This window comes from Onychostoma macrolepis, chromosome 04 (genome assembly GCF_012432095.1).
Source record: "Onychostoma macrolepis isolate SWU-2019 chromosome 04, ASM1243209v1, whole genome shotgun sequence".
NCBI classification, from domain to species: Eukaryota; Metazoa; Chordata; class Actinopteri; order Cypriniformes; family Cyprinidae; genus Onychostoma; species Onychostoma macrolepis.
In genome coordinates, this window is record NC_081158.1 from 24,218,438 (window position 1) to 24,243,420 (window position 24,983).

General features: G+C 40.0%; 1 protein-coding gene across 14 annotated transcripts in view; it reads left to right on the forward strand.

The window, feature by feature from the left end:
- The window catches only part of sox5 (SRY-box transcription factor 5), a 243,265-nt gene that overhangs the window by 182,175 nt on the left and 36,107 nt on the right, over window positions 1–24,983 (forward strand). For 12 of the 14 annotated variants that reach the window (XM_058773716.1, XM_058773720.1, XM_058773715.1 and 9 more), the window contains 2 exons: window positions 3,436–3,667; window positions 23,531–23,617. In XM_058773716.1, coding sequence (XP_058629699.1) covers window positions 3,436–3,667; window positions 23,531–23,617 — 319 coding nt within the window. The remainder of the gene's footprint in view (window positions 1–3,435; window positions 3,668–23,530; window positions 23,618–24,983) is intronic. The other 2 variants (XM_058773718.1, XM_058773727.1) reach the window with 1 other exon arrangement.

Here is a 24,983-nt window from a genome sequence, read left to right on the forward strand (position 1 = left end):
AGGTTTAGAGGTGAGCGGATTGTGAACACACGGTAGAGATCAGCAACACGGGCTTAAGACAACAGACGAGGCGTCAGCACCGCAGGAGAGGAGAGATGTCCAACTCGAGCGTGTGTGTTTCAGCAGCGGGACTCTTGACAGTTTAACTGATAGCAAGCGTAGAGGTTAGTTTCCTAGCGCGTGATGAACGCGAGCCAGAGAATCACACGGCCATGCTTTGAGTAAGTCTCATTAGCTAGACGCTACCTGTATCAGTAAAATAACTGGATTTAACTTAGCATATGGAAGCGTGAGAGAGAAGCAACGAGAGAAACGCTCTGAGGGAAACAGGTTGGAATCCTGCGGAGTACAGGAAGGACAAACATTAAAAAAAGAAGGGAGAAAAAAGGTGGCATTTGGAAGAAAGCTGGCATCTGTGCTGAAGGGAGAAGACGAGAGGGAAAAACTAGAGGGGGAAAGAAGGCATTTTGCTTTCTTGGCAAGAGTTGAAGTGTGTTTAAATGTGCTCCTGTCACACATGAGCTTAAGAGGACAAAAGTTGGTTAATTCTGTTGCCATGCTGCCGTGGTTCAGGGATGAAGAGAGGGTCGTGGAGAGAGGCGCAGTTTCAGCCTTTCCACGAAGAATTGACATCTGCACAACTAAAAGCAGAACCGCCCACACCGCACAGAACGGCTCATCAGAAATGCATATAAATACATATACTCAGCTTTGCACACTTATTCATACGCGGCGGAAAATCACGCGCACACACACGTAATCGACGGACAAAATAGGGGTACTTAACCTGAATATCAACCCTACTGTAGACCTGTTACTCACTTGTGCCTTATATTTAAAGATGGGGGAAAGAAAGCAACACATAAGCTCATCTGCTTCTTCATCTGTCCGAGACTTAGTGTCACGGCCCGAGGACATTAAAAAGCGAAGGAATACAGTTTCCTCCGCTGCCATCTCACCTTCTATTCGAATTGTTTTCTAGACATCTCTGGAGAAAGACGCGAGCTGCGGTTTGAAGTATGCAGTGGATTAGATAGATTGGAAGTGACAGGTGTGACCGTGTTTTAAGATGCATGCCACACTAAAGCAGGCAGAGAGAAACGTCTGCCATTCTGCCACTCGCTCCCACTCTCTCCCTGGCTTTCTCTCTCTAGTCCTGCCCTCTTCTTTCTATCTTTCTTCTCTGTTAGTTCTTTAACAGCTAGTTGACAGTTTTGTTTGCGGATGACGGGGTGATCTCGCACCGCTTTGGTCATTTGTGACTACAGAATTCTCCTAATCCCAGTTCGACTGGCCCGACTGGAGCTGATGGGGCCGAGAGGGATGAAACGGAGGGGTGTGTCTGGAAAAATGCAGGCAGATTACGGAAATGGGGGGAAATCAGTATGCAATCTGTCATATTTTCCGTGTATCATAAAAGCCTGTTAAGATCTTTTAAGCTTGCCAGTCATCAGTCTGTTTGTGAATGAGTATCAACGTGAAATGTCTCTCAGTATGCGTTCGTAGCAAGTGAAAGTGTTTCAGTTTAATTAGTTCTACAGTAATTATTATTATCATGATGATGATGATGGATTGTGACGAGTCAATCTGTGTGATATTTTCAGTGTAACTGGATATATGGAGTGTTGACAACTGTATGTACTAGATATGAATATGATGTTTGTTTATTCGTCTGTTTTGTGTGAAAGAAAGCGATTAACATTATTACATGGCATGTAAATGACTAAAATGAATTAAATGGCAGCATTCAATGTTAAAACATTTAGTCATTTAATAATTTTACTTAACATAAAAAGAACTTTTATAAATATATATATTTAAAAAAAAATGTAATAATAATCAAATAGTAGAAAAACACTAATAGAAAAGAGTATATTAGTAATCTTTTAGTACTAGTATTGTAATAAAAACTACTAACAATCATTATTTTAAAAACTTGCGTTAGATAGTATTAAAAATAAAGCGTATAATTGTCTGAGATTAAATAAATGTCAAAACATTTAAAAATGGTAAGACATTTAGTCATTTAATAATTTTATCACATAAAAATTAATGATAATAAATAAATAGTAGTAAAACACTGTTACAAAAGCACATTAATAAATGATTAGTACTGAAAATAAATACATTATTATTATTGTTTTCTGTAGCATTTAAACTTTTTCCATGTTGTATATAATGAACTGTTTTGTTTGCGAGGCCAAGTCAGATCAACTAACAGTCTCACTTTACTGATAAAAATCAAATTGTATTTGCCACTGTTCTGTCTTGTGAAAGTCTTGTGTAATTCGTGTTGCATTAAGCTTTAGTAAATGAACCATCTGCTGCTCTCTGTTCACTCTCTGAGTTAATGATTAAAAACAGATGTCATTATTAAAATCTAAGCGGGTAATAGACGTGCACAGGGAACTTGATCAATCTTGTGAACTTCAGTTTGGACTGAGGACATTTTGCTTTGCGTGACGGATACAGGTGGCACGAAGTAGCTGATGTTGATTGTTGAGGTGTAAATCTGGTCACTGGATCCCAAACACGTCAGTGGGATTATGCTATTGTCTGATTGGCTGTGGCTGCTGTCAGTCACGCGGGTGGTAAGGTAGATAATAGATGTGGATTAACCAAAGATTAACCCTGATTAAAGGACTTGGACTGTTGACCTCGTCTCTAAATACCTGACTTGTTTTGTAATTAAACTTTATAAAGGAGATCCGGAACTAGGCGAAAGTAATGTGTGTGAGATAATTCATCATCATAAATCTCCACATCTGTCATTTACCCATTTTACAGTGTGTGCATATACTTACAGAAGCAAAGGCAACCTAAAAAATATGATTTGTGTAGTAACATCTAAATAAACTGGTTTTATTCAAGTCAAAATGTCGTTTAATATGACTATATTAGGTTATACCAATAAAAGTCATTTTTATGGCTCAGATTAGTTAGAAATAACCCCTTAAGGCAACAACTGCACAGTTTTCTTTCATAATTCTGAGCCGCATTACATAAGAGACCATAAGATGAGAACTGTTATATATTTGGACGTAAGATCAATGCACGAAATGTTGAAGATGGTGATTGATATCGCAGCTGTCATGTTGGTCAAGAAGAGAAGAAAAATGTGGTTGAAAAACTTGGACGTTCTTGTGTGTTTGGAGCTGATTCAAAGTAGAAAAACTTCCCTTCTCAGAGAAAGAGACAGTTCCTGTGATGGTGAAACGACTGAAACTTTTCGCCGCTAATGATTTTGTCTAAAGAGACTTCAGACCGACAGAGGCGAAGAGAGAAAGAGAGACTTTCTACAGTACAGATGGGCAGATGAGGATGAAAGTAAATCTAAACATGCCTCAACACTCAGGAACAGGACGAAATAATTAGTGAAGGCCTGTTTGTTGCTTTGTTTAACACCCTGTCTCTCTCTCTCTGTCTCTCTGTCAGGATCAGGATGGCAGTAAAGGCCTGGCCCTGAGCCCCTACCCCCAGCACAACTCGTCTACCTCACCCAGCAAGCAGCAGCAGCAGCAGGAGGAGGGGTCCATGCGGCCGGGGAGCGAACCCAGCTCCGCTTCAGCTCTGGGCACCCCGGAGAGACGCAAGGGCAGTCTGGCCGACGTGGTCGACACGCTCAAACAGCGCAAGATGGAGGAACTCATCAAGAACGAGCCAGAGGGTGAGTGAGGGAGAATTTAATACATGTTTTGACACACATTTTTGGTACTAGTACACACATTGTCACATTTCACTCAAATTTTCAGCGTGTTTTCAAAGTCTTGCGAGCCGAACAATGGTATAACCTGTTCAGTAATAAACGTGTCATAACGTGCTCGTTGTTTGCAAATTTTGAGTAATACAAAGTCATTTAATTTAACATCTTTATCACAAGCTATGCTTGATGCCATGGATTGATTGATTGATTGATTGATTTTAACATTCATAGCAATTAATTTATAAATAATTTTGATGTCTTTGAAAGAATTGCCAATATATATATTTATTATGCTATCACAAGCTACTTTTAATAGCATGGAAAAAATATTTATTTATTTATTAGAAAATTATGTAAACATTTATTTAATTATTCATATATAATAATATATATATAATTTATATTTATTATGCTGTCACAAGCTACTTTTAATGGCATGGAAAAAATATTGATTTATTTATTCACTAGAAAATTATGTAAACATGTATTTATTGAATTATTTATTTATTTATTTTAAAATTCATAGCAATTGATTTATAAATACTTCTGATCTCATTGAATGAATTGTCAATATATATTTATTATGATATTACAAGCTACTTTTAATGGCAAGGAAAAATATTTATTAGAAAATTATGTAAAAATTTGTTTGTTTGTTTTCGATCTATTTAATTAAATATTTAAATGTTAAATATTTAAATTAAATTAAAGTCATTTTATATTTTTTGTGAATACAATCATTTTATTTTAGCGTGAGCTGATTAGTATTGTCACATCAGGCTTCTTTTTTTTTCCAGTCTAGAAGGTTTCTTTGATTATAGTGGGAGCTATCTAGCTTTGAGTTGCTGTTGTTCTGAAAAGTTGGAGACCAGCAGGTTTTAGGAGCCATTGGGCAGCCAATTTTTTTCCGCCAGAACCAGTTTTTCTGTGTGGAAACGGCACATGGAACAGGTCCAGATTGGGCATCGGCTCCGAAACCAGCACTGGCACCCTGTCGGTGGAAAAAGTTCACCGTATTAGATTTTCAGAAGACATTGGCACACGCATGTGTCTTATTGTGATGAAATTACAATGTGAAACTGGCTGAAAGTGTGAAGGATTTCATGGAGAGCATCTCCCATTCTGTCTGTCTGTCTTTCTCTCCCTGACTCACTCGCACACACTCATTCTTTCTTCCGTCTATCTGTCTCCCATCATTCCTGACTAACAAATTCTGCTTAATGAGAGCTGTTGATAAAGTCAGGCCTTTGTTTAAGCAGGCAGGGATCAGCTGTTCGGAGCCATTGTGTGCCACACTTTGCATATTCATTTCAGACTGATTACTGAGAGAACGGCTCTCAGCTCCTTCCACAGGATCTCTCTCTCTGTCTCTTACATCACACCACACTCGCTTTGTAATTAGAGGCCAGTTCCTCATGAATAATCAGAACCTGCTCCCTATGTGAATTAGCCAATGTGTGTGCAAATACACATGTGAACATACTGACGATGGATGGATGGATGGATGGATGAATATACACAGATAGATAGATAGATATGTGCATGTATTGTTTTCTTGCAGTGCACACTAAAGGTGAACCTGCTGTCAAGCATGTGAAGAATGCAGACAAACAAAGCTAGCATTCACTGTAGTATTTATATACAGCAGGGTTTAGCGTGCTCTGTTTTTTGTATGCACGTGTGTGTGTGTGTGTGGAGGTGTTTTACAACTGTTGCATTACTCCATGCTTTGTCCTAGGGTGAGGTCACACTAGATTTTGTGCCACTGACTTCCATTCATGCTCATGAAACAACATTTTGCTGCGCATACTAAAGTTAAGCAAATTCACATTTCACAAAGACTTCTGTAAAAGAATTCTGTAAAGAATTAAAAAATTACTCTTAATGTCTTGGCTGAGAAAACACACAAACATCAAAGCTGGAGGTCTGCTGTTTTATCTAGTGTGATCGCTGCTTCACCCTGTGAAGCCCTAAACATGAAGAATCAGTTTTCTTGAAGGCAATATTGTCCCAAACTGCCTGTTAGTTTGTCGATTTTGCTCCCATATGTGCTTATTTTCGTTGTGTAACTGTTAACCAACTTGTTTAGGAGCATATTTAGAGTTGCCTGAAGATACTGCTGATCTGGAGAATTTTTATTTTATTTTACTTTATGCTTTTTTAGCTCTGATCTGCTAGCCAAGGATGTGTAACTTTGTAAATGACAGGCGTTGGAGTTTTTCTGGCACTGATTCTGCTCATTTGTGTGAATATCCTCCTATTCTATGAAACCAAGCAGGAATTTGCTTCATTTACATTTGATTTTAATAGTTACGTCAGAGAAAATAGTTACATTGGAGAAAGCCACAAGGTCAAACCAAGAGTCTGGCTGTGAAATTCAACAGCTGTCGTATACAGGAAGCCAGGAAAAATATAAGACGACATGTATAAGATACTTATAGAACTCTTGAGAACAAGCAAGCAAGCAAGCAAAAGAGTCCATTAGCAGAAGACTACAGTAGCACATTATCTCTCTACTTTCTGTTCAAATAAAATGTGCAAACAAAAGAAGCCCCGGTCCCTCAAGAAGCACAGACACAGAGAAAAAGAAGCAGAAAAGAAAAGAGAAAAGAGAGAAATGAAGAGGGGGAGGTGGGCAGTGCATTGAGCCAGGGCTCTCATAGCCTGATAAAAATCCCTTTTCAACTCGCCTGTCCATTGTTTGCTTGTGTACCTCACAAAGACCATTAGCTGCAAACGGCAGGTTATGATGAAAAATTAATGAATGCTTTAATCATTATGAAAGGGCCGTATTATTACCGTTCCCTTTCTCTCTGTCTCTCTTCCCGCCCTCCCTCTCTTTTTCACACGCTGCTTCTAGCCGGATCAATCACACACTCGCATGTACACGCACATTCATCGAAAGTCGCTCGTACACTGCAAACGTAGCTCTGGCTTATGAAGGGAAAGTAGAAAGGCGGGAGGAAAGGAAATGGGTCAGAAAACAGTAAGAGAAAAGCAAGAGGGGGCCGTATGCGTCTCACTGCCCGTGTGAAATCGGGAGTGTGTTAGTCAGCGTGTTAGCGAGCCGTTTGCTCACCTGTCCCCCTCGCTGCTCCACTTCCCCTCAGATAAACAGCCCGAGCTGAGTCGTTTGTTACGACCAGATACCAGCCAAACTTGTACTGGGTCAGGCAAGAATGTGTGTGTGCGTGTTTGACCAAGAGCAGAGCATTTGGCCTTTATGACCGGCCTCAATGATACAGCACATCTAGACACAGTTTCTGTATGTACCTGTTACTGCACAAACACATTTTTGCATTGCTGCAGGTGGGAAAACAGTTGGTCGACTGAAATGAATGGTTAATACCAATATCTAGACAGTAGGGTGGCATTATATAATATTTGACAACTACAATCAGAAATATTAATCTATAATTTACGATCATTGTGCCATTATAGATAATAAATGGCGCACAAGATTAATTCAATTTGGCAAATTAATAAATGTTTATTTTACTATTTAATTTAATAGTAATTATTTAATTTCAATTACTTATTTATAAAATATTTAATTAAAAAAAGAAAATATTCAGCACTCTTTTGTAACTTAAACATCTTCATTAGATGTTTCCATCTCCTTTTTCAAATGTATCTAAATGTAGCTTTTCCTGTTTTCAGTTATATATATATTTGATATATGTATATTTGTTTTCCATTTATTTATTTATGTATGTAATGCTGTATTGACTTCTAACTATTCAGGTGTTTCTCTTTCTCTTCTATTCTCTTTTTGTTGTTGCTTTTCACAATGTTTATGCTAAATATACCAAAAAAAATTACAATAGGCCATGTGTATTTATCATTTGACAATGCTCAGACAGTTATTGGCTCAAAATGGTCAAATATTGTGCAGCTGACCCATATATCTGTCTATCATTTAGTCGTCTTTTTTCATTTCATGCCTCTTCTACTCATTTCTCTGTATGTGTGTAGCAATATATTTCAGAAGTGCAGCAAGAACAGCTTCCTGCAGCGTGTGTGTGTTGTGTCAGGCAGCAGCGTGCTGGAGTGTGTGTGTGTGTTATTAGCTTTAGTAATGGAAAGAGGGCAGGAGGGCTGTCAGGGGTTCAGAGGGAGCAGAGTGTCTCTCTCAGGAGTCTGGACAGCAAACACACACACACACACACACACACACACACACATGCACACACACACACACAGAGAGAGAGCACTTCCTGTGTCATCCATCCACACACAAACGCACTCTTAAAGATTGACCGCAATCAGACAGCTATACTGCAAATGAACTTCATCCTCATCATGAACTACTCCAAATCTTTGAGAAGCCTTCTTCTTTGATGGTATGATCGCGCTCCTCCTCCTCCCCCCGGCTCTCTGTGGAGGAGATGTAGTCCTCACTAGTGCTTGGCAGTCTGTGTTATGTGGGGCACAGATGTTCAGGGTCTCCTGAGTGTCCACGTGTGTGTGTGTGTGTGTGTGTGTGTGTGTGTGTGTGCGAGTGTATGTGTTTGTCAGCCTTGGCACTGGGCTGAGCTTGATTCATGGTCAGGGCCAAGCTTTGGTTCCCTGAGCACTGAACCTTTCACACACACACACGCGCACACACACACACACACACACAGAGCTCTCAAGCTGAGCATACGTCACACAGCCCTTTACAGACAATGGTCTCATTCACCTTCTTGTGCCTCTCTTCAAGTCTCCCCACCCTGTGTGCTTTTACACACAAAACAGATCACTCCTCTCATCACTAACTCTCATCCAGAGTCCATAAAGTTATTTTTGCTATACCAGCCAATGATGGGGAAATTAAGAAATATTTCCAGTTGTAAAAATTATTTATAGACTGTTAAACTTTTGCATGTTGCTGTATGTATTTGTGTATGTGTGTGTATACACGTGTGTGTGTGTGTGTGTGTGTGTGTGTGTGTGTGTGTGGTAATGAAATTATATTTCCAACTATAAAATTTTCTTAATTTTTTTATTACCCAATATTTATCTATCCATCTCTACTATAATAAAAAATTACAAATAAAATTAAAAACAATGTAAAATAACTATGTAAAAAAAAAACTAAAAATAAGAATTTATTTATATATATATATATATATATATATATTTATTTATTTATATATGTATTTGATATAATTATCTATTATACCATTATATATAGTTTGTTTTTTATTTTACTTAGAACTTAGCTATTTCGTATTAGATAGATAGATGGAATTTTGGAGGCTTAATGCTCAGAATATTCTGCATATATGTGACAAATGTTAATTTTGGACCCTGCTCTCATATTTTTTTCCCCTAAAGTTGCCTATAAAGTTCTCCACCTCAGATGCTGTTAGATGCCACGCAGCGTGGTCTTGTTTACGAGTGTTGGCCCCCTCGCACCGGATGGCCATGGAGTGAGCCGAGATTGATGGTTCAATTTAGACTTGACTAATTGAGTCCTTCTCCTCGCTTCTCTCTCTGTGGGATGCTCCGGCTTCAAAGCCCGTCCTGGGGTCAGCTGCCGCCCGGATGCCTCTATTATCTCACGCTGCCTCTGCCGGTCTGGGGTCAGACTGGAGGTGGCTTTTAATGCGCAGTGGGCCGTAAGTTGTGCGTCTGCACTGTTTTATAGTATGACACTGAACTGTAGGGCACGTCGAATGGTGTTTTAAGATCAGAGCAAAGCTGCACCGCACACACAGTCACACAGAGAGCGTACGTCTTTTGTAAGACGTGCGCGAGGGGGGTGTTCGGAGGCACTGGGGCATTTTATAAGACAGCACTTAGGCCCTGTCATTGTTAGCCGAGGGCTCACGCATCCATACCCCTCAATGAGAGAGAATAAGAAGGGCGGATACACTCTTCCATGAAGACGAAAGGGGTAGAAGAGCTCTGAAGCAGTTCAGCAGTGGATCTCTGTCTAGATCTCCCCGGGGTCTGCTAATCCGCTATACGACTGCTGCTGCTGAGTGCTTTCACACACACACACATAATATAACTGACCCAAAATACACATATGTGCTTGCACACACAAACACAGTTATGCACAGTTAGGTTCTTCAGCAGTTTTTTAGGATGCTATATCAAGTAAGAACAAACAGATCGAACAAGAACAACTACCATAGGACTTCTATATGCAGCTGTACAGAGACAAATTCAGGCACATAGAGTGCGAGGAGGGCATGCTACGAGTGCTGAGAGCGTCTGTGAGCGAAGAGGCAGAGCGTGGGAGAGAGAACAACTTCCATATGCAATTTCCAGCATTTGGTAGTAATTAGTTAGATGTATAAATTAACATTAGGAGGAAGCTTTTCACTGGAGTTGTTTGTCATTATCTTTCCCTCGCGCTCTGAAAAACAAGGGTTTAGTTAGAGACCGAGGACAGAAGAAGAGAGAATGGAGAGCAACACGAAACAAAATATGGATCCATAGAGGTTAAGAAAGAGATATTGTTGTCAGAGGTGTAACCTGGAGAAAAATGTAGTAGCTAATAAATCAGTATAAATCTATGAAAGAAAGTTGTTTTCCTCTCATTTCTTTCTTTTGCTCTATTTTTCTTAAAATTAGTGCCTGAAAAGTGCAAAATTGTGACAGCAAGACTTTAAACCTAACTATAAGAATGTATCATTACAAATGATATCTCAACTGAGTGTTCTCTCAAACTATGCTCAGATTTGCCATAAAGTAAGATTTCATAATGGCCTCAAATTTCTCATCAAATTCTGCCAAAACAGAATTATTTTCGCAGTGCTATTTACATTTACTTTACACCGCTGTATTCTTACTGTACTGTATGTCAGTGATTGTCTCATATTTTTATGACTGCTAAAGATTTTTAGGTGAAATATCTGAGTCAGAGCTGATGTTAATAAGTCTCCTGAGCTTTTACTAAAAAGTTCCTCTGGACAGTTCTGTTTAAAAAAAAAAAGAAAAATGATGCAATCCAACCTGATAGACAAACAGACGCCTTTTGAATGAAGTTTCGCTTCTAACTCTCTTTACCGAATCTAGCACAACAAAACACCAGCTATTCTAACTCGCAGCCATTATCACGCTATAGAGATTTTTCTCAGTAGCTCCGTCAGTCTTTACTGGGAAAAGCACAAGATGCCTCCTTTTTTCCGAGTAGACGATTGCATGCCTGTTTATTTGTCTCCGGCTGAATCCAAGTCAGTGTACTTTCCTTTGAGGTTGGCAAAACAGCTGAAGACATGAGAGTTAACGGGGCCCTATTGTGAGCGTGCCATTGTTCCAGCATATGAAAGGCACATTCAAGTCAGTTGTATTGAATTGTTTGGGTCTGCCTTTCAGTTTGTATTCTTCTGCTGCCTTGCACAAGACAATCAATAGGGATGAGCCTTCTCACTGGATGGGTGATATTAGAGCTGAATGCCGCTTACTGGATGGGAAAAGCTGTCTGAGGACACACACACACACACACATTTAGAGCTTTTGGCATAACAGCGCTGTGGTCTCTTTTACTTTAAGTGTGGGCTTCGGATTAGAGACTTGGAGATGGACGTCTTTGTGCATTACTTGTGTGTGTGCGATTGTGATTGTGTGTCTAAAGTTTTGTTATTGACCTCCTGGTGTGGCATTAAGAAAGGCACAAAAGCCGGAGGTTCATGAATTAGACTGTGGCTCCATAGCAGGGCCATTATAGAGCTGACTGTTCCATAGCCACACCATTGTGGCTCAAGACTTGGACAGTTGCACACAGCCGTCATTGACGTGCATGAATTGGAAATGCTCCTGAGCCGTGATGGTTGAATGCAGAGTCTGAACATGAGGAATCCATATATTAGCAGCTCTGTTTGCCTGGCTAGATTTAATGATGTGCCTGTGAATTGCATAATATGAATATTACTTATGGAGACGTGTAGATGATGACTGATTTCGTGAGACGTCTAAGAACTTCTGTGTATGCTAACGCACACACAATTGCTACTTAGAGGCAGCCCTCTGAAAAAATAATCAGTTGAGGCAAATAAAGTGAGTTCTTCACCGTTTGTTTAGTTGTTAAACCTATGAAGCTCTCAGACGTTGAGCAGTTGCGTGATTCTTATGCTAATTTGCAGAGCACACCCATATCTATTAACATGCTAATTTTATTTTGTGTGTGTTGGCATTTTTGAAGCTAATGCTAAATAATGGAATACAATATCCCATGAATATTCATCTCAACTTTAAAAACTGAGCGAGTTCTATAAAATATCACTCTCCCCTCTCTTTGATCATGCTTTAGTGGATAGAGAGCTTTCTGAATCTCCTACGCGTGAGAGTCCATCACAGCGCTTTTTTCCCCCCTCAATCGCACTGGTGACTTTTTGAAACACTGTGTGTGATTTCTGTAAAGGGAATCGAGGCAAGAGGAAATATGGCAATAGCAGGCATATGCGTATGGTTGAACCACTCGGTTTTGGCGTGCTGTTGCATTGTGGGTAATTGCGGGTCAGTGGTTTTGGTTATTTTGATGTGGCGTTTCACATGGCTAGCATCAACTCGCAAATCTCTTCTTCATATCCATTACACGCCCTTGTAAATCTAAATCTAAATCCATTCTCTCCTTTTCTAACACACATCGCTTGAGCCTCAGCAGGGTTAAAAAGGGATATGTAAAGTAAATTACAAAGCAGATTTAGGTGTATTTGCTTGGGTTGGAGTAGATTAGAACAAACAGTGGATGTGCACAGGCCAAATGTCAGGGGCCGCGTACACACTCGCTCACCCACACGCAACATGTGCGGCGCACACACACTCACACAAAAGTCTTCGGCAAAGGTAAACACACAGAAGTCAGTCTGTCTGGACATTTTGCGGTTGAAGTTTGAATTTATGCCAGAAACAAATATGCAGACTTTATTGGCTAACGCACTGCAAGTGTACACTTACAATGCTCATTTTTTTTGGTCAACTCAATTATGTAGAAAACTATTAAGAAAAGTTCAGACTTCAGAAATATCATGAATGGAAACAGTAAAGCTTAAGTGGTTTGAAAAAAATATCATGCGTTATATCCAGGTAGCTAGTTATACAGTTTGACTAATATTTTCTAAGTAAAATTCTATTCTATTGCTGTGCCTGATAGTAGTTTCCCTTGCAAATGTTTGCTATTGTGCCCCTTGTGATGATGCTAAGAATGAACTTGCATTATATAAATTGCAATACATTTCAACTGCCAGAACCATTTGCATTCACATGCTTGAGTAGACTGTTTCAGGCCTTGAAGTCACAGATCTTTTTGTCTGTATTGTGATGGACAAAAAACATAGGGTGGGGACTTGGTTCTATTCGTCAGTTGTTGATTGAATGGAGGCAGATCTGAATGTTAGTTTGCAGTTGACTGTAAGAAGTGGGGTTTAAGCAGATTAAATTGATTTGAATGCAAATGCACAGATGAATTGTTCACAAAAAGACCAAAAATATGAATTTAGAAAATAAGTGAATTTCCATTTCATGTCAAATTTAATGTGAGGACCAACTAAGGCTTTCCCCTGGGGATTGTAAACACAGCATGCACTCAATTATTGACTCTCCATCACGTACTACACACCCCATACAGCCCTCCTCTTCCTGGTTTTGAGCGCATAGGACTGAGGTCGGTAGTGGACACCAGTGAGTGAATGACGCTCAGGTAGGGGGTCTTTGAACACGAGGGAGAAGCTCAGAATTAACCCCGGCAGTCCTGCGGTCAGGCAGCACACTTTGAAACGAAGCAATCTGTCTCCGCTGAGCAGCCCTAGGTCAGCACCCTTCGGCCTGCCAGAAAATAGGCCCTTTATTTAAGCCAGATGTTCAGAAACAAGCAAGGCGGATCCCAATCCTCCCTCTTTCCCTTCATGTGTGTCTCTCTTTCTGCCTTGCTTTGCTTTTGGACTCCTTCCTATTCCGCCACTGTATTTTTTTTTTTTTTTTTTGATCCCTCCCTCCACCCCTTCTCCTATCCCATGGTGGCGGAGCACCCAGCTCACTTCTCTGGGAGAGCGAGCTCTAGCCTGGCTGTACGCCCGAGCCTGATCCCCTGCCTGGACGTGGGGACCGCTGGAAGACTGAACAGGTGTTCTCCACTTTTTGATTTCAGTGCATTTGAATTAATCCTGTCAGCTCAGCTGTTAAAACAACTGTCACCCCCAGCTGCTAGTCATTTTAGGCTGGATCTGACACACTCCGCCAGTCTACGGCAGTCGCCGATGACATACACACACTCTCACCGTCTGTTCCCTGGCCCATTGTCACGGCCACAAAGCATTCTGCGCACGCACGTACATAGCCAGACATATACGCACAAAGGAAACACCTCTGAACATCAGTATAGTTAAAGGTAAAATGAAATTGAATGTTAAAGTTCAATATATGTTTATAATAGAACTGATTTATGCTTTGGAAGCATTGTTCACATTGAGCTTTGTAACACAGGTTGTATAGCCTACAGAGGTTATTATCTAGCCATAAACCCTCATAGTGTGCATTATTACATGTGATCTGTACATCACATGACCTTAATTATTTCACATAGTATTGCTGATTTGCACCCGTGTGCACACATTTAAATTTATATATGCAAATTTACAAATCTATATAATTATTGTCATCTGAATGCTAATGCTCCTTTTACTATGCCCATCTTCACCTCTTCTCGTCTTCTCGCCCTCCTTTTTCTCAGAGGTGCTGTGTTTCAGAGAGTGTTGTTCCCGTTGTTTGTTTGGATCTTTTTCAACCTCCTTTTCTTTCATCCGGATTCACATACCCCTCAGTTAGATACAGGTTACACATTCTGGCAAATATTTCTCACACATTTAAATATCTGTTTACTTCTTTTTAATGCCAAGAGCACAGAAAAACGCAGTGGGTTAATTACTGGTGCATGATAAATGGTTGATCGAGAGAGTGTTCTGAAACTTGGGCTGTTTAGTTTTGCCCTGCCTTCTCTTTTTCAAGCATTACATGTATTCGAGAGGGAATACATTTGTTTCACAAAAAAAAAAAAAAAATTCAGGTGTATGAGGAAATGTAGGATTCATTAGCTTCATTTAGGGCCAGCGCTCCAACCTAAGTGTGTCAGGTTTTCAGTGTTTTTAAGTGATGAATTCTCTTTCAGAGGGCCGGGCCACGTGCTAATCTCCTCAGAAGGCTGTTCTCACCTTTGAGAGAGAAAGAGATAGATGGAACAGAGAGCACAAATAAGCGCTCTTGCACAATAGAATGTATAGTTTGTCATGTGTTTGGTATATTTGCTTACAGGCTTGTGACGTTTTGGGGACTTTGGACCTCAGTGTGCACACAGCGGCAAGAGAACAGAGGGAGGCCGTGGATTTAGTCCCCACTCTGTTGTTTCTGCACAGATAAACCTCTCCATAGTTCTTTTTGTGCATTACAGTAGACTTTCTCAACCTTTTTTGTCTTGTGTCTCCCGACGGGCCCATCAGTAATGCTCAAGCATTTCCATGACTGTTGCTTTTGTAATTTGTATTATACTGAATATTTAGCAATCGGTAATATTCCTCTCAAACTAAAGAAACGGTCTCAAACAGTTTGAGGAATACACTATCTGTTTTCTAATGGTTATTTTGGAATACGAAAAATATATTACTGTGGATACAAGTTAAATACATATACACTAAGTCTCTTTTTAAATGCTCACCAAGGCATTTCACAATTTTTTATTATTATTATTACTTTATTTTTATATATATATATATATATATATATATATATATATATATATATATATATATATATATATATATATATATATATATTTACATTTTTTCCATCTTAATATATATTTTAAATGTAATCTGTTCCTGTGATGCCAAAGCTAAATTTTCAGCAGCCATTACTTCAATCTTCATTGTTACACTATCCTTCAAAAATCATTTTAAAATGCTGATTTGGTGCTCAAGACACATTTATTATAATTATCATTGTTGAAAATAGTTGTGCTGGTTAATACTTTTGTGTAAACCATGATGCTTTTTAAATTTTATTTAGTCATTTTTTATCAATTTAATGCATCATTGCTGACTAAAAGTATTTCAACTGTAATAGTTAATTATTTTCATTATTTCAAAAGCTAATGCTTTTAATTATTCTACAAAATTTTACATATATATGTTTAACACAGAAAAATATCCCAGTACCCCCTGGTTGGGAATTTCTGCATTAAAATACGTTACTGGGTACATTTTTGGTTCTTCTAACAGATGAGATAGTGTGCATATTTGTAACTATATTTGAGGACCTCTAAAGTGCCGCGTTCCAGTGCGTTTAATATGTTAACATTATTACGAGTGTACAGTACAGTCCGGCACTGTATGTGTTTAAATAAATGAATTAAGATGAAACAGACCGCTTTGTGCTGTCCCGTACCCCAGCTGGTGACTAACCAGTGGAAATATAGCTTATAAGTGGGACATTATTCCCATGACCAACCTTATCAAGCAATCAAAGTTTTAACTTGAAAGCATGTGAATTTATCGCCATCCCCCACCCTGTCCACCTCCCCTCTTCCTGTCCTACAGATGAAGGAATCGAGTTGAGGGATGTGCAGGGGTCTGACTGGCTTTGGCTGGGCATGGGCAGATTCTTAGGAGCTGTTAACAATCACCTAATGGCTCTCACATGGCTACCAGTATCTGGGAGCAATGGAGCCCACACAATGCTGGCCATTCTTACAGCGAGAGCATTTTAACCGCCCCAGGCACACAGAGACAACAGCAACGATTAAATCCAGTGTAAATCCGGAGTGTGTTGGGGGAAAACATGCCCTTAGATTCCCTACTTCCTGTTTGCATAAGTCAGATCCATTTTTCCAAGCCTTTTTGCTTATTGATAAGTATGTGTCCGTGCCTCATCAGAAAAAAAGGCTGTTTGTGAATACTTCACAAATTCAGAAATGGAAAAACAATGTGAAGACAGAGGAAGTGAATTGCAATATGGGTAATAACTGTTTTCATCTGCCAGGGGCAGTTTGTTATGACAAGAGGTTAAAATGTAGACTTTTGAGTGGGTCTGCCTTGTGTGTGTGTGTGTGTGTGTGTGTGTTTATTTGCCTCCAAAATGCAAAGCAGCATTATCATGTCAGCATAGTCTGCTGTGTATGACAGGCCTGTGACAGCTGCTTTCTGAAAGCCACAGTACACTTCAATGTGACATACAGCAATTGTGATTTTAACAGACACCGCTGCCTCTGCCGTGCGCTTTGACAAATTTTATACATTTATTTTGTTATTTATTTATTTTCAACCGTGCGTCAATACGTTTCAGTCCGTGTGATGTCGACTTTGCGAGAGCAAGTGTTTGCAACCGTATGTGTGTCTGTTGCCTCAGTCCAAAGCCTTTTTTTTTCTCCTGCTGTCCCGCAGTTAATGCATCAGAGACTCGGACGAACACGTTGTATTCTTTTGTTGTCATTTTAAAGTGATGTAATGAAAGCGGGTGGCGGCAGGGCCCCGGGGCTATGACAGCTCTCTGCTGACTGGGCTGCGTGCGAGACGCGCTGAAGAGGGGTTATTGCCACGAGACAGATTGAAAGTGTCATTTTCCATTATAGAGCACACGGAGGAAGCACAAATATGCCCTGGCCTACTTTAACAGGATGCCTTTGACAAGAGAAATGCGTGTGCTTGGAGGAGAGGGGAGCCCTGAGCCCAGCTTAACCCTTTCTTCTGACACCGCAGCACAAGAAATTTAGTAGATTATCCACTAATAATGGAATAGTACCTTCATGTTATTTCAATCATGTATTACTTTGTCTTTCTTCATTTGAACACAAGATATTTTTCCTGTAAACTGAAAGTGGAAAAAAATGTGAACTACCTGCTTAAATTAGCATACATTTAAAGAATAATTCCACAGTTGCATACAATATTTCAGACCAAAGTGTCTGCAAACATCACATGTAATTCTTTTCTTTTTGCTTTTAGGTGTTTTGAGATGTTATCTTGTTCAGACTAATTCACTTAGCTGGCTATTTAAAAGCAAACAACAGTCAGGCTTGCCGCATATGGAATATAAAAAGGCTTATTTTATCACTGTATGTGTGCATGTTAATTAATTTCTACATGTATGTTCAATGGCATATATCTGTGCGTGCTTGTGTGTGTGTGTGTGTGTATCAGTAGTGTGGCTGATACTCAGATGTACGGCAGCCAGATTTGAAGTCTTGGACGTCCTCAGAGAACGTCTTAATTTTCTCAGACTTTCTCACACGTCGTGATGGTTTTGCTCACATTCTTCTTCACAATGTCATGCCCTCCACGCAGTTATTTCAATCTGGCAGTGTAAATTTGGCACCGCGCGAGAGGTGCCAGAATAAATTTGGCGGGAGTTTTGGTTCAAATCAAATTGGACATAAGCACCCACAACACCATCTGTCAGAGAAGGATTGCAGATATGTGAAGGGCACAATTCCGTCAGAGATAAACGACTTTTTCAATTTGTAAATCTCACCCTGCAACTTTAGTTGGGAATTATTTTCTATTAATTTATGGAAAATTGATTTATCGTCATCTAAGTGAGGACTAGAGCTGAAGAGCACACTTTGCAGCACTCGTGGGACTTCGTTTGTATCACACTGTAAATGTGGTTCACACTTAGGCTTTTCACAAACATTCTATTAAATTCAATAAAACATTCAATGACAAATTTCTGTAAATTGTTCATTCAGTACATCAGTTTATGTACTGTACAAATGGTTTTGGAAATGATTTAAAATTTACAATAATTTAATATGGTCTGATGTTTTGATTGTGACCAATTCAAAAGAGGACTATCTATATATAGTTCTGTTTACCCATGATGTCAAAATTTCCAAAACAAAAACCAGTACAGATGGAGAACAAACAGGGTATTTTTCCAGCCAAGGTGTTTTTCTTTTTATATTTTGTATTAGAAAATTGTCCCTGTTGCCCTGGTGACTGCTTTGAATGTAAAGGGTGTTTAACATCCTGACCTTTAGCTTCAGCTTTGCTCTTTCCGCTGACTCCACACGCTTTACACGTTACGACTTCGCACAGAATCTCACCTTATCTCACTCCATCGCACTCTGTCCCTCCATGTTTCTCTTTTTTTCTTTCTGCTTGTGTCACCTCTCTGAGGCAGGAACGTTTTTTGAGCGAAAAGAAGAAAGAAGACATTCTGTGTGTGTGTGTGTGTGTGTGAGTGAGTGAGTGAGTGAATGTTTGTACAGAGTGTTGCTAAGCGTTGCCTTTTCCTCCATCAGCACACATAATTGGGACTTTTAGCTTGAATGGCGGCTTTTGATGAGAGATTTGGTCCGATGTTTTTTTTTTTTCTCTTGCTCAGTGCGTTTCTAAACTCACAGTCTCGCAGTGTCTGCTGTGCCGGGAGAAAACACGAGCGACCGCCGATGTTTGAACGTCCTTTAGAAAGAATTTTCAACACGGTCTCTGGGCAAATAACAGCCGTACATAAATTGATCATCAAGGGTGATTATAATCATCTTTTCATTTGACAGGGGAATTCAGGAGCAGAGTTTGCAAAGCATGTTTGTTTCTGAACCGAACTTCTGCCATTCGTTTTTTAAAATCTCATGAACTTTTTTTTAAGCATGACACCCTAAATGACTACTGATCTGCACTGCATTAATTGATTACAGTGTTTTAGCCACAAAGGCAGTAATTAATTACTAGTTTCGCGACTGAAACCCATCTGTGGGTGTTTGTATTCACTCCTCAGAAAGATCTAAGCGCAGCTGGACTCCCGTGTGTGCGTGTCTCGTGTTGGACATATATACAGCGCTGAACTCAAAGTGTGTGACGATCCTTTCTGTCCAAACTTAGATAAACTAGCTGGGTGCTTGTATAATTGGTTATTCAATCCTGACCTCTGTGGCGACTGGGAGCTGCTGCAGCGTGTTGCTTTCTGCCAAGAGCAGTCAATGTGGAGCCTGTTCTGGTGCTGCGTGCTGGGCCAGGCCCGAGCCAGGGCCTTTCCTGTGAGCCCTCCCCACCCGCCTGAAGCTGGCGCTGGGACACTGGCCCTTTTGTTGTCCACCGTGGGCCTGGCTCTCCTTGTCTCATTCCCCCTCCGTCTCCCCGCTTTTCTCCACTCCTCCAAAACCAACCCCCGCCCCCTCTTTCTTTTCCGAACAAAACATCTCATTGGCTTTGCAAATATGAGATAATTGGAAAAATGGAGTTGGCCGGGCTGAGTCAGAGTGTTTTGGGCAAAAAATAGCATCGCAACGGCGAGGCATAGAGAAACAGAGAGTGAGTGATGAAATTGTTTGTGAAGTACGGAGCCCGGGCCGCCCTAAGTTGGACTGTGGTGTGTGAAGAATGAAAGTGCACTCGGTGGTGGCACATCTTGAGCGGTTCTTCCACGCTTTTGGGCCAGGTGGCCGGACATCTTGGCTATGGCTCTGCCCAGCTGCTGGAGTCCTCTGGAGCCAATGAACTTTAATAATGCCCCATAATTCACCTATTATTGTCGGATTAACTTCTCCTCTCCCATGCTGGCATGGCTGGTGTGGTGGTTGGTGAGTTTGTGATCTCATATTCAGTTTACAGATGAGTGTGTGCGACTGACGTGCTTGTTTGTCAGATCTGTCTGCCGAACATCCTGTTCTAGACACAACCAGAGACATATGACTAGGGATGGATCAGGATGGTTGACTGGTCCAGGGGTTTCCACAATTGGGTCCAGGGACAATAAAAACCATTGTTTTATTAAAATATATATACGTGTGTGTGTGTGTGTGTGTGTGTATATATATATATATTTTTTTTTTTTTTTTTTTTAAGTATGAATCACTCCTTTCTTATTAAGATTACAAATATTTTATTAATGCTATTATTCTTTTTTTTTTTTTTTTCTAACCACTGTCACCTATATCTTGCTCACTATTTTTTGCACTATTTTTTATAGCTGCTTAGGAACAATATTTCAGATTTCAGGCATTAAAGCAAACATTCTCTTTCAATCATGTTATGTCTAATTGAAATACATCTTGCCACACTCACTCCTTCTCTCATACACACCCTTGCTGTGTGTTTTTCCAAGAGTCACACAGTTCTCTTTCCATTGTACCCCTCAGGCAGTGCTGGTTCCACCAAAAATGTGCTCCCCACCTCGTAAAGGCGCATACGCAGGGTTCCACCCAGCTGCCACAAACAAGACCCCTTTACACTAATGCTTTCAAGCTGTGCTGCCGTATTGGGAATATACTAATGGAAGCAGTCCCAAAGTTTCTGCCCTCTCTCTCTCATGCACATATTTTTTAATGCTGATAACTTATTCACATAGCAAATATTGTATTAAAACCTGCAGTTAATATCTTTATCTTTTATCTTTATAGAACATTTTATAGCTAGAAGTTTGCTCATTCAGTTTTCAGATGGGTTTCATTTAAGTATTTAATGTATTCTGAGCATAATGTGACCCTTCTGAAACTTTTGTGAGATTAATGGAGTATTCTTTAAAATTTTAAAGAGAAATTCTCAGTTTATTCAAAGCCTCAATCCATCTATCTATAAGAAACAACTGAGATATTAAAAGAGATCTCATTTGTGGTTTTCAGTACAGTACATTCAAATACAAGGCTTTATTATTAGTATACTTACATGATATAAAGTAGCAGGTTAGAGTCTATTCTAGCATTTTATAATTCCAGCATATGTTGAAGCGTCAATATTTCATATTGAAAAAACTTAAAAGCAACATCACAGGCTAAAGTGAGAGGTGCTACTATCAAAGGGCACCACAACAGTCCTTTTCTTCCCAAACCATAAGAGAATATGAAGAACGAGATCAAGACGGGTGCTGCCATGAAAGACAGATACATCAGTATATCTGCTTCCTTCTCCGTCCATTTTGCAGTAAACGATTGCGCAGATCCCTGCTGTGGGCTGTCACATAAAAGAGGGCTTTCTATTTTTATTAATAGTTAAAGTGAAGGAGCTGTCAGCAGGGACAATAGCGGCCATGTTAATAAATAAAAATAATAACTATTACAGTGCTGTGGTGAGAGAGAGGGAGAAAGTGACATACTCAGACAGAAAGAGAGAGAGCAGGCAGGGGGGATAGACGGAGTGGCCATTTGTTGAAACCTTTCGCTTGTCAAAGCTCTCGGGCTTAAAAGCCTCTGTCATTGTTACGCACAGATGCCAGAATAGAGGAAAGAGAGAGAGAGAGCCGAGGGCTAATAACACCTGTTGGGGTGACAGTGAGACAGCTGTCAGTAGAAACAGCAGCAGTGAAGGTGATTGGCTGAACGGTGAGGGAGTGTGTCCGTAAACCAAAGGCTGTGTCTTTTACAGGCCTGAAACTGTCAAACTTTGAAGTCCAAAGGCGAGACCAGGAACGCAGAGGATATTCAGAAATACTCAAGAGACAAGAATGCGATAAACTTTAAATTGCAGACATGCCACTGAGGAGGTTTGACCACTAATCAAACATTAAATAGTTGGCAAGTTTTCTTCTATTTGGCAAGTCTTTGAGTGTAAGTGTGTGCCGCCCACCTGGGGCCTGTACAGTCTATCAGTCGCAAAGACACAGGTTAGTGCTCAGTGTTTTAACTCCAGCTGAATTGGTAATGGTGCCACCTGGTGTTTTTACTTTGGTGGAGAAGTGTTTTATGTGTGTGTGTTTGCTTCTGAAGATGTGCGTTTTCATATTCTGAAGGCTTCAGTGGTTAAGATTTAAATGAGACGTTTTTAAAAACACGATTTATCATATAAAATCGTATGGTATCGAACCTTTGACCTTCAAATTGCAAGGATCATGCTTTACTATTTGAGGTACTATTTAAGGCGGGAAATGGAAAAGAAAAGTAAAAGGAAATCATAACTGAATGTAGAGTTCATGCGTATGTGTATTTAAAGTTTTTGCTTATGCTTTTGAAAATGTGAATTTTTTGAAGATTTAAATGAGCCTGAATACATAAGTTAAATGAGAGAAAGTACAGTTTGTCATATAAAGATATATAGAACTGAACCCATGACGTTGCAAGCATCATGCTTTACTATGTAAGCTACAGGATGAAGAATAATAAAAAGGAAAAAAAAAAATTAAAAGTTAGTTTGTATGTATTTTTGCATTTGAATGATTTTTAAAGGTGATTTATCACCTAACATAATGTGGAATTGAACCCATGACTTTGCCACTGCAAGTGTAATGCTTTACTATTTGAGCAACAGGATGTAGAATGGCAAAAGGATAAAAATGGAACATAAAGGAAAAGGAAATCACAACTGAATTTAAAGTTGTGTGTGTGTCATTTCTCAACCTGCTAAAATACTGACCGCTGTCATTTACCACAAATACACACCTTGTGTTTCTCTTTCACTCTTTGTGTCTCCCTCTGCCTCTCATTTTGTTTCATATCGCAGTTAATTGTTGTGATGGTGATGCTGGTACGTGTGTGTTAGAGAGGAATACAGAGGGGGGTGTTGAGAGTTGTTGTAATTTTCCTCTCTCTCTCTTGTTTGAGACGTCCGTCCTTGGCAGGTTAGTAATTAGCGTGTGGGGTGGAGGGGTTAGCGGGTCCGCGGGGTGTATTAGAAAAACAAAGCGCACAGCCTCGATAATGTGTCCATTGTACTCAGTGCATTAAGAGCCTCTTTGTGTTAGCTGGAGCATAGGGCTAATGATTGGCTAACAGCAGGTGAGGAAGCCGCTCAACTCTCTCTCTCTCTCTCTCTCTCTCTCCATCCTCTCTTCCTCCTGCCCTACTGTTGGTGCCATTAGAGAGACGGGCCTTTATTACAGCAAATGGACTTTAAATGAGCTATATTGTGATGTTGCCTGCCTGTGGTAATTCTCTCTCTTTCTTTCTCTCTCTCTCTCTCTCTGTCTCCCCTCCAGAGGCCCCCAGTATTGAGAGGCTGTTGTCTAAGGACTGGAAGGACAAGCTATTGGCTATGGGTTCTGGCAACTTTGGAGAGATCAAAGGTAAAATGAAAGACTTTGTGTCTTCATGTGACCTCAGAGTGTATGCATGTTGTGTTTGACGGTTGATTATATCTGTTGTGTCTCTTTTTTTGAGGTACAAAACCAAAGTATTCGCTGTTTCCATTGGCAGTTGTGTCAGAAGAGCTGGTTTTGCAGTTCTAGATTCGAATAATCACAGTTTATAATTGTACGTATCAAATGTCACCTTAGACATCTTCAGGCGCTCCGAGAGCTCAGGTATGCTAATCCATCTAGCACTAGCCTCTTCGCCGGCCCCGGTTAATGATCTGCCGGGATGTCTTGCTAAGCAACAGCCTCGCTCATGTTAGCACGGTTAATGATACATCCTGTTAGGTCACTCAGGCGTAGCGAGAACACACTCCACTGTCACTTTAACAAGCCTCCATACACCTTCCTCACGCTAGCGGCGTGTTCGCGAGGCTAACTCAGGAGTAAATGTACTTCATTAAGCGGCTCAGAAATATTTAATCAAACGAAGCTTGTTCTCGCTCCTGGAGCAGAAAAGGGAGCACCATTGATCAAGCCGTCGGTGCGGTAACCCTACTGTGTTGACATTTCAGTAAGAGAGCATCCCCGCCACGACCACCAATGACTAGCAGTTGGAAAGGGCCTTCGCCACTGTCCCCGCTCTGTGTGTGAATACCCTTTAAGATTAGAAATGGACACACAAATATATATACAAACTAATACGTCATTTTAAATTAGGTGCTGAAAGCAGGCTTTTTTTTATATTATACACAAAATGTACTGATAGCAAACAAGAAGTCAGACATTTTTAACTAGTTAGAAACACTGAATCATTTTGTATGTTCACGTTTGGCTTTGCTGAGACGTCTTTGAGAATGGGTTTTTGGCGAAATGGTGGAAGTTGGTAAAACTGCTTAAATTGCTCATAACAACTTCATTACAAGCTATTTTGCCACTAGCAGGTATTTTCCTTGAAATGAAACCAAGGTTGATAGTTGATCTCTACATTTAAAATGAGCTTTTCACAGTGATACCATGGAAGAACCATTTGGGGTTCCCCTAAAGAACCTTTAAGTAAACAGTTCTCAAAAGAACCATGATTTTTTTCTTAATGTGAAAAACATTTTAATTACGTTTTTCTACTGTAAAGAAACTTCTGTCCAGTAGAAAGGTTCCATGATGCACCATAGATGCCAATACAGAACTTTGAAGTACTGGACTGACCAGCGTTCAGAACCAGATCTATGCATTTAATAGAACAGATGCATTGTACTTTATGAAGTCGACTAAATATATTGTACAGTAAAGAACAGCCTGTGTTAACCACATAGGAGATGATTACAGAGCAAAAGAGACAGAATGAGAGAAGAAAAGACGG